The 12199-nt window shown below is 41.8% G+C and overlaps 3 protein-coding genes across 4 annotated transcripts; 2 read left to right on the top strand and 1 right to left on the bottom strand.

The window, feature by feature from the left end:
* Positions 1–860: 860 nt before the first annotated feature.
* On the bottom strand, positions 861–3985 carry snai1a (snail family zinc finger 1a). The gene is made up of 3 exons (XM_069715593.1): positions 3734–3985; positions 2711–3217; positions 861–2041 (listed from the first exon to the last, which is right to left on the bottom strand). The coding sequence occupies exons 1-3, from the start codon at positions 3807–3809 to the stop codon at positions 1857–1859; spliced, it is 768 nt and encodes a 255-aa protein (XP_069571694.1). The 5' UTR covers positions 3810–3985; the 3' UTR covers positions 861–1856.
* A 1712-nt stretch (positions 3986–5697) lies between these two features.
* LOC138630939 (tumor protein p53 inducible nuclear protein 2) lies at positions 5698–8542 on the top strand. 2 transcript variants are annotated; one of them, XM_069715604.1, is made up of 4 exons: positions 5698–5823; positions 6494–6685; positions 7546–7645; positions 7830–8542. In XM_069715604.1, the coding sequence occupies exons 2-4, from the start codon at positions 6577–6579 to the stop codon at positions 8077–8079; spliced, it is 459 nt and encodes a 152-aa protein (XP_069571705.1). In that variant the 5' UTR covers positions 5698–5823; positions 6494–6576; the 3' UTR covers positions 8080–8542. The 2 variants fall into 2 exon arrangements, with proteins under 2 accessions (XP_069571705.1, XP_069571713.1); XM_069715612.1 differs by having other exon boundaries at positions 6497–6685.
* Positions 8543–8949: 407 nt separating this feature from the next.
* On the top strand, positions 8950–12191 carry LOC138631065 (glutathione hydrolase 7-like). The gene is given in 15 exon segments (XM_069715792.1): positions 8950–8995; positions 9122–9318; positions 9393–9544; positions 9631–9748; positions 9817–9884; positions 9970–10043; positions 10164–10345; positions 10439–10526; positions 10614–10744; positions 10843–10931; positions 11436–11502; positions 11505–11563; positions 11678–11795; positions 11880–12017; positions 12121–12191. Coding segments are annotated over 15 exon segments (1551 nt in total). The 3' UTR covers positions 12145–12191.
* The last annotated feature ends 8 nt before the right edge of the window (positions 12192–12199 follow it).

Genomic DNA, 12199 nt, shown 5'->3' on the forward strand with positions numbered 1-12199 from the left:
GAGAGCTGAAGAGCCATGGGAACATAATGCTCCAGGCTGAGCAGACTCTGACTCACCGTCTAGGCAGAGGAAGAGGAGAATGTTAAACTCTCCCTGGGGAGGGAAAAATGTATATACACTGAACAAAGCTGACTATTCCACCTTAAAATAATTTCACAAGGGCAAGGTGAGCAGATACGAATTCATGTTAAATCTTGGGATTGATCGGAAACAGAAGTGGACTTCCACTCATGTTCTTCTTTAACTCTACACGCAAATGCAAACTCGCATATCCAGCAATGTTTGCACAGTGACAGTGAGAAGTAGACGGCAGGTGGAAACTGAAAGCAGGTGCATTCAGTTGGTCCCATCCATCACACAGTGAGTTCACCTGCACATCTGCAATTAACTTTCAACACAGTAGACAGTTCACTCCCCATTTCCCAGTTAATGATCAAACAGACCTTTATGTATCAACATCCTAACTGCACTCATTTCCACATCGTATACGAGCAGACATCGTATACGAGCAGATAAACCTGCTGTGTAGCTTCTCTAATGCTAAAGTAAATTGCTGAGCAAGTTTTAATAAACATAAATTACTTTATTGATTGAAAAGGTAACCGTTACAACATACAGGAAATAGAAGTGAACACACAAGCATGGTACAAAAAAAACAAAATAACATATCGTCTGCACATTGCACGAGAAAACACAGCCATAAAATGTTTAAGAAAGTTAAAAATTCATCTTTGTACTGTCCATTTACAGGGCTCTCATCACATATAAGGCAACCATGTCTCCATGGTGTAAACTGTAAAAATCTTTGGTCCCAGCCTTCTTACATTTCATAATTCTATTTATGCTAATACTGCAATGAGTTGTTTTTTTTAAAGCCATGACTACTTAATGAGGTAAATAAAAAAGGCACATTTTGGTTTAACAAGTAATACAATTTCAAGGCACAATATCATTCATATGGCTTTGGCTGGTATTATTAACACTGTGGTAACCTTGAGTGCATGGCTTACATTGTCGTTCATGTTGCAGCAGAGCCGCACCGTGAAACATCTTTGGAAAATAACAGACAGAGCGGCTTTTCCTATCTCTGAAACTCATCAGATTAAAGAGAAGGTGCGGATGTAGTCAAAATAAAGGATTAAAATGATCCCCAATGGTGAAAAAAAAAACAAAAACCACTAACTGGAGCCATTCTTCTGTTATGACATGCTTCCTCTTTCTTCTTAAGTAAAGCAAGGGCAGTGGAAGTCACCTGCTATCAACCAGCGAAGGTCATGGCTGTAGCACCTGTTAGCACCTCGTCTATCTACACCACAGTACTAGGGACAGCTGTGTGTGCATTTGCTTTTGTGTGTGTGTGAGTGTGTGTGTGTTTTGAGGCACGCTAAGAGATTTATTCCACCCACGCACCCTTACCTCTGAGCAGCTGTGTCTAGGCCATGATCCTGAGCTGACTGGCACCAGGACAGGAAAAAACACCTCTTACCCCAATAAGTTGACTACATATTTGGTGTTTGGAATGGGCACAATAGCAACAAAGGGACTGATATCAAGTGAGTGTTTGCATTGTTGAGTTCAGATTTGGTCCAGCTTCAAGACCTCAGTCTGGATTAGAAGGAAAAAAAAAATCAGCTTCTCAGCTCTAATGGAGCATAGAAGCTAAGAGGCTCATAAAGTCAGGTCCTTAATGAGGTTTGATTCCCTCCAGGTCTCTTAAAGCAGACCTTTTCATGCTCTTTGTGGCCTTATGGGTCCTCAACAGGACAGCCTGACCTGTGCAGACCTCTTCTCCACGGCCACAAGACCTCCACTGCTCTGAGCTCTGAGTGGGTCCCCTCTGTCTCTCTCACGGTGTCTCACACTGAGGCGGAGCAGCACCCTGAGGAGCTGTGTTTCTGTAGCAGTGACATGCGGCTGAAGGTGCGAGAGCAGACGCCACACTGGTACTTCTTCACCTCGGCGTGGGTCTGCAGATGAGCCCGCAGGTTGGAGCGATCAGCGAAGGCTCGGTTGCAGTGGGGACAGGAGAATGGACGCTCACCTGGACAGAAAAGGATGGAAACAATTTTCATTTGACTTCACTAGAAATCCCCTTCACATGTGACTGCAACAGCCACCTCACGCAGTGACAACAGTCAAGTATAGCTGAGATCACAAGGGTTTCCTATTAACACCTCACACACACAAACACACATTCTGGAGATAATGAAGAATCTCATGGTAGGCTGGTGGGGGTCAGAGCCTAACTGAATTAGCATGATTCAATCAGAGCCAAATGAGATTAGCACGCTAACAAGTTGCTGCAGGTACTAAGTGCTCAGTGATAGCAGTGAGCCTTCAGGCATTCTTTAAACCTTTTGTCACCCCAGTGGTCCTATTCTGCTGTCTTCACCGGCAGCAGTGATAAGATAATTAGCTGACGAGTCATTGTTGCTGGGACATTAAACACAATGAGTGATCAATGAGTACAGGGTCTACAGCAGGCTTCCCTGTGTGATAATGTCTGCTGATCAGCTGTTGAGTTCATCAAATTGATTGTCATGGATAATCTGTGACCTCACATCACAACTGCTGACTAACAATGGTAATTCATACAGTGTTGCAGCAACACAAACACTGATTTCTTCCTTCATGAATCAACAATCAAGTAGAAACTTGAAAGGTGAGAGGATTTGTGATCTTTTACAATATCTTGGGTCATGGATCTTACCTGTGTGTGTGCGGATGTGGCCACGCAGCAGCCACGGCCTGGAGAATGCCTTTCCACAGGTGGTACAAACGCAGGGCAGCGTGTGTGAGCGGATGTGCATCTTCAGAGCCCCCAGGCTGGTGTACTCTTTGGGGCAGTGTTTGCAGAGGAAAGCAGGCCTCGCCGCTGTGACGGGGGTCTCTCGCTCTTCCTCCTCCTCTGGGGGACTGATATGAGCCATAACACCGGTGCATTTCATTCGCTGACGTGGGGCATATGCGTGCACAGGTTCAGGGCTAGGGGGATCTGATGTTCGTCCTTCATCCTCCTCTCCACTGCTGCTGGCACTGCTGCTGAGGCTGGATGGGGAGCTGAGGTCCAGAGGACCCGGGGTGGCAGAGGGCTCTGTTTGGGAGGTGGGCAGGTAGAGAGCGGGAAGAACACTCAGGTCCCACACCAGACCTGTGGTGAAGCAGGTGCTGTCTGCTGATGAGAGCTCAGCAAGAGGATACCTCTCCAGTGAAGTGTCTGAGAAGGAAAAGAAGAGGATGGTTCAAACATACAGCCAGTCAGAACATGCAGAAAAGTTTAATGATATTCGATTGAATTATAGAATAGACAACAAATTCACCATACGAAATACATTTTATATACTTTCACCAATTGCACATATTCTGTTTTGCAATCATTTTGGTTGTAAAGTCTTGGTTTTGTCAGTATTTACTGAGCATGAAGTTAGAGCCATGGGAAGGCTCCATGGGCCGTTTCCTCCCACGTATTCACATGGGCTTGTAACATGAATGGAGCTCTGTCTGGGTGCAGAAAGGGGGGAAAGTGCATCTAACGGGCCTCGACTTGATCGGGGAGTTGCCTGATTTGTAGTCGAACCAAACTCAAACACATGACATTAAGAGAATGATGTTGCATTTGACGTAAAATTAACAACTGCACTTAAGAAAACAGGTGGTTTTCTGTCTAGTTGGCGACACTTATGTAAGGATGCTTTCATAATTCATTTAAGGAATAAACAACTTCATTACTCACCTTTCTGACATTCCAGTTCACTGTAGTTTGGCTTTTGTTTAGCGAAGTACTTCTTGACCAAGAAAGACCGAGGCATCGTCCTTTTTGGGAGTGAAATAACTGTGCGTAAAAGTATCCTGTGGTCACGACGCACAGTTTCTACAAGAAGAAAAAGCAGATCTAGTCGTGGTCCACGGCTCCGTTAGAAACAGGAAAATATCCTCCTATTGTCCACAAGTTAGAGAGGACCTCAGCAACGAAGTGATATGTATAGCTTTCATGCAGAGTGACTAAATGCTGGCCTCTGTTCTGAAATACTCTGACACAGGCAGTAGGGGTGTGCTCGCCCCGAGGGCCCTCCCCACCTCACGTATCACTGCTCAAGTGCTCAGGAAGAAGGCTTCATGCTCACACACTTTACAACAACAAAAACATGAGCCTCAGCGTTTACACAGGAATCCAGTGGTGTTGACCCGCAGACAAGACAAGGTGAAGGAGCTGTTGCCAATTATTTTAATGGTCCCATGTAACCAAATGACCGCGCGAGAGACTGGGGTACCATGTGGTCCAATTATGCAGCAACGTGGAAATGAGATGAAAAACAATTTGCCAACCTGTTATAATTCAATTTTATAATATAAATACATTTTAAAACTTCAGCTCCCATTATGAATAAGTCACAAGAGTGTTTCCCTTATTAGGAGAATGAAATAAATTAAACATCATGAATATAAATAATATTTCTACTGAATGTCATTTTCATTTCGTTTAAATTAAGAATTTGGAATGACTATATATTGATTTAAAATAGTATTTTCAGACTGACCCTATTCTTACAGGGTTGCTTCCTTACATGGGTGGAGTCTGTCATCACACCTGCCACATTTCATTTAATAAAGCTACACCAATACACTATACCACTGTATCAGTCGTAGGAACTGAGAATAAATTCAGCAGAGTAACTGCACCATCTCCTGGAAGAAAGGGAGAAATTAAATATGAATAGTTTATGCTGAGAAACACTGGGTGGCGCTATGTTACAGGAGCTCAATCACAGCATCGATACAAATCTTAAATCAGAGATAGTCCTCTCATCTGTAAAATCACATATTTTAACAAATTGTGACTAAAAAGAGCTACAGTGTTAAAGTTCTTTGACAGTAATTTTTTTGCGACAAGCAAAGAAGCAAATACCACTGAAAGTGAATGCTTGCGTGAATATTTCCACACCTGATGTTTTCTGCGGAGTTTGTTTGCTTGTCTTAATTTCTCCAAATATTTTCTCACTGGCCAAAGATATTGTGCTCACACTTCATTTTCCCCTCAAATTTAAATGTTAAAATGCATACATTTCAAAAGTGTTTACCCTTTATTGTGATTTGCAGTCAGCTTGTGTCATCTTGTTGCTCTTTATCCAGAATATTGTAAGACACTTTTATGAAGCAATTATATTTACAGGACACATGTTAATATTTAACCATGACTAAAGCATTCAAGGTTAGATTTTATTCAGATACAAACTAAAGGTGGATGCTCGGTCCCCATTTAATCCTACTAACCACTAGGTGGGAACGAAGATTCCCCGATGTTTTGCCAGTTTATGCAGTAGGCTACCTGTAAATACAGCACACAAGTTTACTGTCAAAAACTGTTGAACTCAGACATACAAACGCTTACATGCACGTGTGCGAATATATCAAGAAACTAATATAATAACTTGGTAAACAACATGAGCATATACTTTTATGCAGTCAGGCAAAACAATGTTAAAATATAGCCTAAATTGTTTTGGTTAGATTTTTTTGTTTTGTTTGCAGCACACACGTTACATGAAATTGGAGGTAAATCATCTCGACCGCGGAGTTTAATCTTTGACGAGAATGAAATCAAACCGCAGGCTCCTCCGCCTCTGATTGGCTGTTTTGCTCTTGGTGGGCGGGGACAGGGGCGGGTCTTCTGTTGTCTGATCGGTTGAGTATTTGAAATACAAAACAACAGACTTGTTTGGGTGCAGCTTTTCGCAGGTTGATTATTATAGGTTGTCTGTGCAGAAAATTTAAACTGAAACTCCACAATGGTCTGCGAGTCCAACTGAGAAACTCTAACCGCAGGTAAGGACACTGCCGAGCTGCAATACATACACGGTTGCATATGTGACACGGGTCTGAGGTAACCTACAATCCAGTTGACATTGGACTCATTGGATGTAATGGATGGTGGTTATAACGTCCTAAAACGAACTCAGGACAAAAACAATATCTAATCAGCATCCAGTCGATATGTCAAAATGTTGATTCAACAAGAGGATCTTTGTTGCTGCAGTAATGTTCTTAATCCCATTTTCACCCACTCATTCTATGACGTGCACTTCATGAAACTATACCACCGTTAAAACAGTGTGCAGTGTAGAAAATACGTCACACACTGATTAAGTGCAATGGCTATTAAAAGGCGCAGACCAGGCTTCCCTCTGATCAGATGTTCGATGAACGGAGCCCTTCCCCCATATGTCCAGAAACAGATGGACTCTAACAATGAAATTCTGGGGGTGTGGGCATCCTTATTCGAATCACTGTAATTCCAGACATTTTATTGGACATCTGAGTCAGCTGACACACGACTGCCTGAATTTTGAAAAATAATATTAAGAAAAGGGTCTCATGGCTTCAACCACTCTTAAACTGTCAAAGAGGGTTTAGTGTTGATTTGAAGGAAGTAAGGCTACTTTATGAATGTGAATAAGGGTGTGATGTGTGAGACCTTCTTTTGTCTTATCCTCAGCAGCTGAAGACTCTTGAAACACCCAACCTACCAGCTGAACAAAGAAAAGACAGAAGACAGGAACAACAGGGAAAAAAACAGTTATGTTCAGAACCATCAGCCGCCTGTTTTTTGGGGGAGAGGAGGAGGCCCCTGAAGATGTCAAGTCTGGAGAGGTGGTGGAAGAGGGCTGGCTTGTTGTCACTCATCCAGGTCAGTCATGTGGCATCTTGTATTCAGAATATCACTAATATAATAATTCAGACAGCAATATACAGTGTGGTAAATTTGCACTGCACTGCACTGCACTGCAAAGTGATGTCATATGTGATGGCCTGATGGACTCGTAATGGAGCGCTTGCTTTTCAGCTAAAAGAGGTGTAGACTAGTAGATAAACAATTTAACAAATTTAAAGAATAACAGTCAATAGCTCTTTCCTTACATGCTGTTTGACTCACACCTTAGGTATGATTCAATAGTTCCCTTGTTATGTATTTAGCAGAAGAACTGTGCACTATGCATGGGCGATAAGGCCCGACAATATTATCACAATATTTCATGGTACGTTTGCAACAGTGATATTTTTGTCAATATCATAAAGTTCTGAAGAAAATATGTATTAATAACAATTTCAAGAACATAATTGCATCAAAATAAGTATTACATTTATATGTCAGAATGAAAGTTTTCATTGTTCAGTAAAAAGTAACATTTGACTATGATTTGTTGTATATCTGATCTTTTGTAACCAAACCACTACTGAAGTCGCTCTTCTTTCTGGAACTAACTCCTCCAGCGTGGAGCAACTTTCAACCATGACTGCTGTTGTTGCGCATACATTTATCACATCATATATGTGACACCATTACATAACAGATCTGAATATTTGTATCATTACAATATCATGTTTTATTATTATTATTATTATTAAGAATTAAGCTGCTATTATCATGAACGATAGGGCACACCCTCTAGTGTGCACTTTGATATTATCAGTTTTTATGTTACCACGGAGGGACAAGATTGAATTATTGTCCAGTTGTGTAACAGAGGTCTACTTGTGTCTTCACAGAGGCAGATTCAGCAGAAACCCAGGACACACTGTTGAATGGCACCAAACCATCCCAATCTACTCTTCTAGCAAATGCAGTGGCAAACATGGAAGCTGACTGGTGAGCCAGCAAAGGGCAACCTTTCTGCCTCTGTGTTGAATTTTGACTTCAAGAAAGAATACAGAACTATTGTACTAATTATAAACAGACTATTTCAAATATTACATTTAACACACAACATTATTTCAGCTCCATCGCCTCCACTTGTTTGATCAGATTCTGTCTCTGTTGTGTCTCTATCCAGTGTGTCAGGTGCAGAGCCCACAGTTCAAAGCACCAGCATCGTTCCAAGTCAAGCCACGTCCGGCTCTTTTTTCCAGCCCAAAGCTCTGGCACAGATGACACAGTTAACCTGCATCCAGAAAGAGAAGGCCTGGGCAGACCGACACCACGTGTCCCGTAATGCCCTTCAGCGCCAGAACCGCTTTCACCAAGGTGTCCAACAGCACCCCTTCAACCTCCAACAGCCGGGCCATCGCAGCCTCAGCCACTGAAGCGCTACTCGTACAACCAGGACATCATCACATCAGATTGCCTCATTCACAATAAACACAACACACACATCAACACACAATCTTAGACTTGACAGTAAAAGTGTTATTAATTTCAGTCATTTCCAGTTTTGTGCGATTCAAGCTGTACATTTAATCTTGATGTAAACCATTACAACACTTGACAACTGTTAGCAGGTAATAGGCAGCTATATTATTTTAACTTGTACTGTATCTGAATTTAGAATGAAGATGTTCACCTCATAAAATGAGATGGTCTTTGTTTTCTCATTTTTATTTATGCTTGTGAATTTCCAAATGTGGATGAGAAAAGTGCCCTATGCAAAATATATCCTCAGATGTTTTGGATAAAGTGATGTGTTTTATGTATTAACATGCATTAACTATATGTACTTGGTTAATACCTCTTTTATACGTCAATAAAAAGTGGGACTTTGCAACTTGGGATTTGTTTGGTGGTGAAACTAAAATGCCCAAATGTCATTGAACTACTCGCAGTCGACAGCAGCCAATGTGTGGTCTCATTAGTCTGAAGGTAATCACACCTGCTGAATGAGTAGTGAACTTTGTGGAGAACAGGTACAACAAGGAGGTTTACTGTGTTCTTGAACTGATTTAGTTATTGTGGGATTACAGTGAGGATGGATGTATGTCCTGAAACAAAACTTAACAAGCAGTCACTGTTTAGTTACAAGAGTTTTAGTTCTTTTCAGTTGGCTAACGGCTCATCACACAATGACTTCAACTGTGACCTGACTGAAAAATTTGGTGAGAGGATACAGGTAGAGTGTAAACAATATCAGTAAACAAGATACTGCTGTAATACTGTCCTACTGATTTACACCTGCTAAGATGCCAACTTTGCAACACTGCAAGTGTAACTCACCTGATGAGATGGGTGGGAGAAAGCAGGCAGGATCTGAGATTCCTCAGGATCTGGGCTTAAAACCATTGAATTAAAATATGGCATGCAAATCCACCTAATTTTAAAGATTTAAATTTGTTTTCCCTACTCCTGCTGCAGATCTCAACACTTTGAACCAGCAGGCCCTGGCCTCTGATAGCCCACATTTGTTTGACCAAAGCCCGTCTAACCTCAAAGAGACAAATGAAGACCGCTCCAGTCAGGACACGCCTTTACCTCTCTGTGCAGTATCTATCATCTTTGCCATTGGATTGACCATTGCTTTGGTCCTTCAAATTTCACTGGGTGAAAGTTTGGTATGTCATGCTTCATAACATATGCAAATCAAACCACAACTGCCTTTTTCATCCTCATCCCAGTTGCTCTGCAGGTCTCCATAAGAGGTGTGTTGGTGTCGGATCATGAGCTCTGCACTGCACTCGGTCAAAGAGTTCTATATGATGGTGGATCCAGTGTGGATGCAGCCATCGCTGGTGCCCTGTGTCTCGGTGTTGTGCATCCACATGTGTCAGGTGTTGGCGGGTATGTGTCCCACTTATTGTTGATCGATTTCTGTTGAATGTGTATGTCTTGACACATATTCCTCCCTGATTATTCCCTTTCTGTAGCGGAGGCGTGATGATTGTTCATGACATCAGTAAGAATGAAACCAAGGTGATAAACTTTCAGGGAGCAACACCTAAAACAATCAGAGAGGAGATGATGCAAAATATTTCAGCGCTTAAGGTATGAAGGCTGAGGGCACCATTAACATGTTCAGTTTTACTATTTCAACATCTATTGTCTATTTTCAGGAGGGTCTACAGGTAGGAGTGCCAGGTATGCTCAAAGGGTTGCACCATGCTCACAGCCTGTATGGGAGGTAAGAGCATAGAAAAGTGAATTTAATTTCTGGTCTTTAGTGTTTCAGTCAAACATGTCATACCATGTTTGTCCTGGGTCTGCAGTCTGTCCTGGGAGGATATTGTCAGCAGAGCTGCAGCTGTAGCCAGAGGGGGGTTCAATGTGTCTCACAGTCTCGGTGAGTCAAACTGCCTCACATTACATTTTTACACTTTTCGTGTCACTCGTTATAAAATGCAATGATTACACCTGAGGGTGGTGATATACTGGGATGGGACTCTTCTCTCGTCTTCCACAGCTGATGCAGTGTCAAAGGTCAAAGGTGAGCAGCTATCACAACGCTTCAGGGACGTGTTCATTCCGGACGGCCAAGCTCTGAGTCCTGGTTCATCTGTGAGGATGCCTGGTCTAGCAAGAGTCCTGGAAGCTGGTTTATTGAATTTCTACCATGGGAACTTATCACAAGAGATACAGGATGAGGTAAATAACCTCCACACAAAAATGGACTGGTTTGATGAGTAAAACTATTGGGTGAAATGTGTGTTTAGTCCGGAGTTCTCTTTCCATACAAAGGTGCGAGAAAATGGAGGAGTCCTGAGCAGAGAAGACATCAGTAGCTACAATGTGGAAGTTGAACAACCACTTGAAGTCCAGTACAGGGGTAAAAATTAAACTTCATTACACAGTAGAAGAAATGTGTATATCTATAAATGATGCCATGATCTACAGTCCGTCACCTTTGTCTTAGATTTTATAATTCAAGTTCCTCCTCCCCCATCTGCTGGTGCAGCGTTGATATCAGCTCTCAGCCTTTTAGAGCGCTTCAATGTCAGTGAGAGCAACATTACAGAAAATCTAACATACCACTGGATGTCTGAGGTACTGGATTACAGTGTAAATACCACAGAATTCTCTGTATATTGTGTGTGAGATATAGCTCTCTTGGATAAATGTGATTTTTGTTTCCCTCCACAAAGGCTCTGAAAGCAGCTTTAGTTATAGCCAGTGGTTTGGGTGACGTCAAATATAACTCATCAGTGACTGAGCTGCTCTCTGACATTCTGAGGTAAAATACACTGCGGCATCAGGATCATTGTTGGGGCTGCAGGTAACAGCTATTTTGAACATTGATCAACCAGACTGCTTTCTCGATTCACTGAACTGTTATTTCTGTGAAATGTCAGACAGAAGGAAAATTGTAATGGATTTTTTTTTTTTTTGAAGTTGTATGACAAAGAAAAGCATTAAATCTTATCACGAATCAGAGAATATTTGGATATTTTTCTCTGAAAAGTGAATGTAATGAGTCATTGATGACTCCAATCAATGGATGTCTACATTCATCTACTGAGCATTTAAGCTCTAATTCAGTTTAAATCACAATATTTTCATATTTTATTTTTATTGGCCTAGTAACACATGGTAAAAATACATATAAAAATACAAAACGGATAAAACAAATATCTGTTTTTGTGTCGTCCTAACCCTTTAGCTACTACTCACCACCAAAACTTATAACCAGTATGTCGTTTAACTCCCAATCCATTTTCACTTTTTGCTCTTGCTGTAGCCAGAGGATGAATTACTCCCATACCTCTCCACTGAGTACTTCTCCAGTACCCACTCCCTACAGACAGAGCTGAGGGCTGGACAAGTTGTTGTCATGGGACCAGACAACCTCATGGTGTCTGTTGCAAGGTGACTGTATTTCTGCTTTCAATCCGAGTTTGATGATCTCACCAGGATGATATGTGTGGTATGTGCTGCCAGGCGACATGACATTCTTTCATCTTATCTGTTGTTTTCTTGCAGTTCTTTGAGCAGGCCATTTGGGAGCAGGATCATAACCCAGTCAGGCATCCTTCTCAACAGCCTCATCCTCGACTTTTCCTGGCCAAATAAAACCCGAGGTCAACTTCAAACTAACCAGGTGCAATACCATTAGAAATCTCAGCCAATAAAGATACAAGGCTTTGTCTTGCATATTTATATCTATCGGTCATTTGTGCCATAGAACAACAGTGTGGAGTCAAGAAAGAGGCCCATGTTGTTTCTCATGCCTACAATAATGCTGCCAGCCTGGCAGCAGTGTGGGATCTACATGGCACTGAGCAGTTCAGGTGGACCAAACAGTTTGAATGCAATCACCCAGGTTCGACCGCTGCACATTATACATAGATTTCGATTCTAAAAGATTAGTGAAAGTGAAAGTTGATTATTTTAGATGCTGAACAGTGTTCTATTCTTCCATACAGACAAAAATGGCAGCCTCTCTCTAAGAAGACGCCATCCCCAACTTGAGCCAAACAGACTTCTTGTTGACCGCAAGTATGA

This window comes from Brachyistius frenatus, unplaced genomic scaffold, assembly GCF_029030835.1.
Source record: "Brachyistius frenatus isolate BFR_SWC_R1_liver_20210118 unplaced genomic scaffold, ASM2903083v1 Contig_4, whole genome shotgun sequence".
In the NCBI taxonomy this organism is placed as follows: Eukaryota; Metazoa; Chordata; class Actinopteri; family Embiotocidae; genus Brachyistius; species Brachyistius frenatus.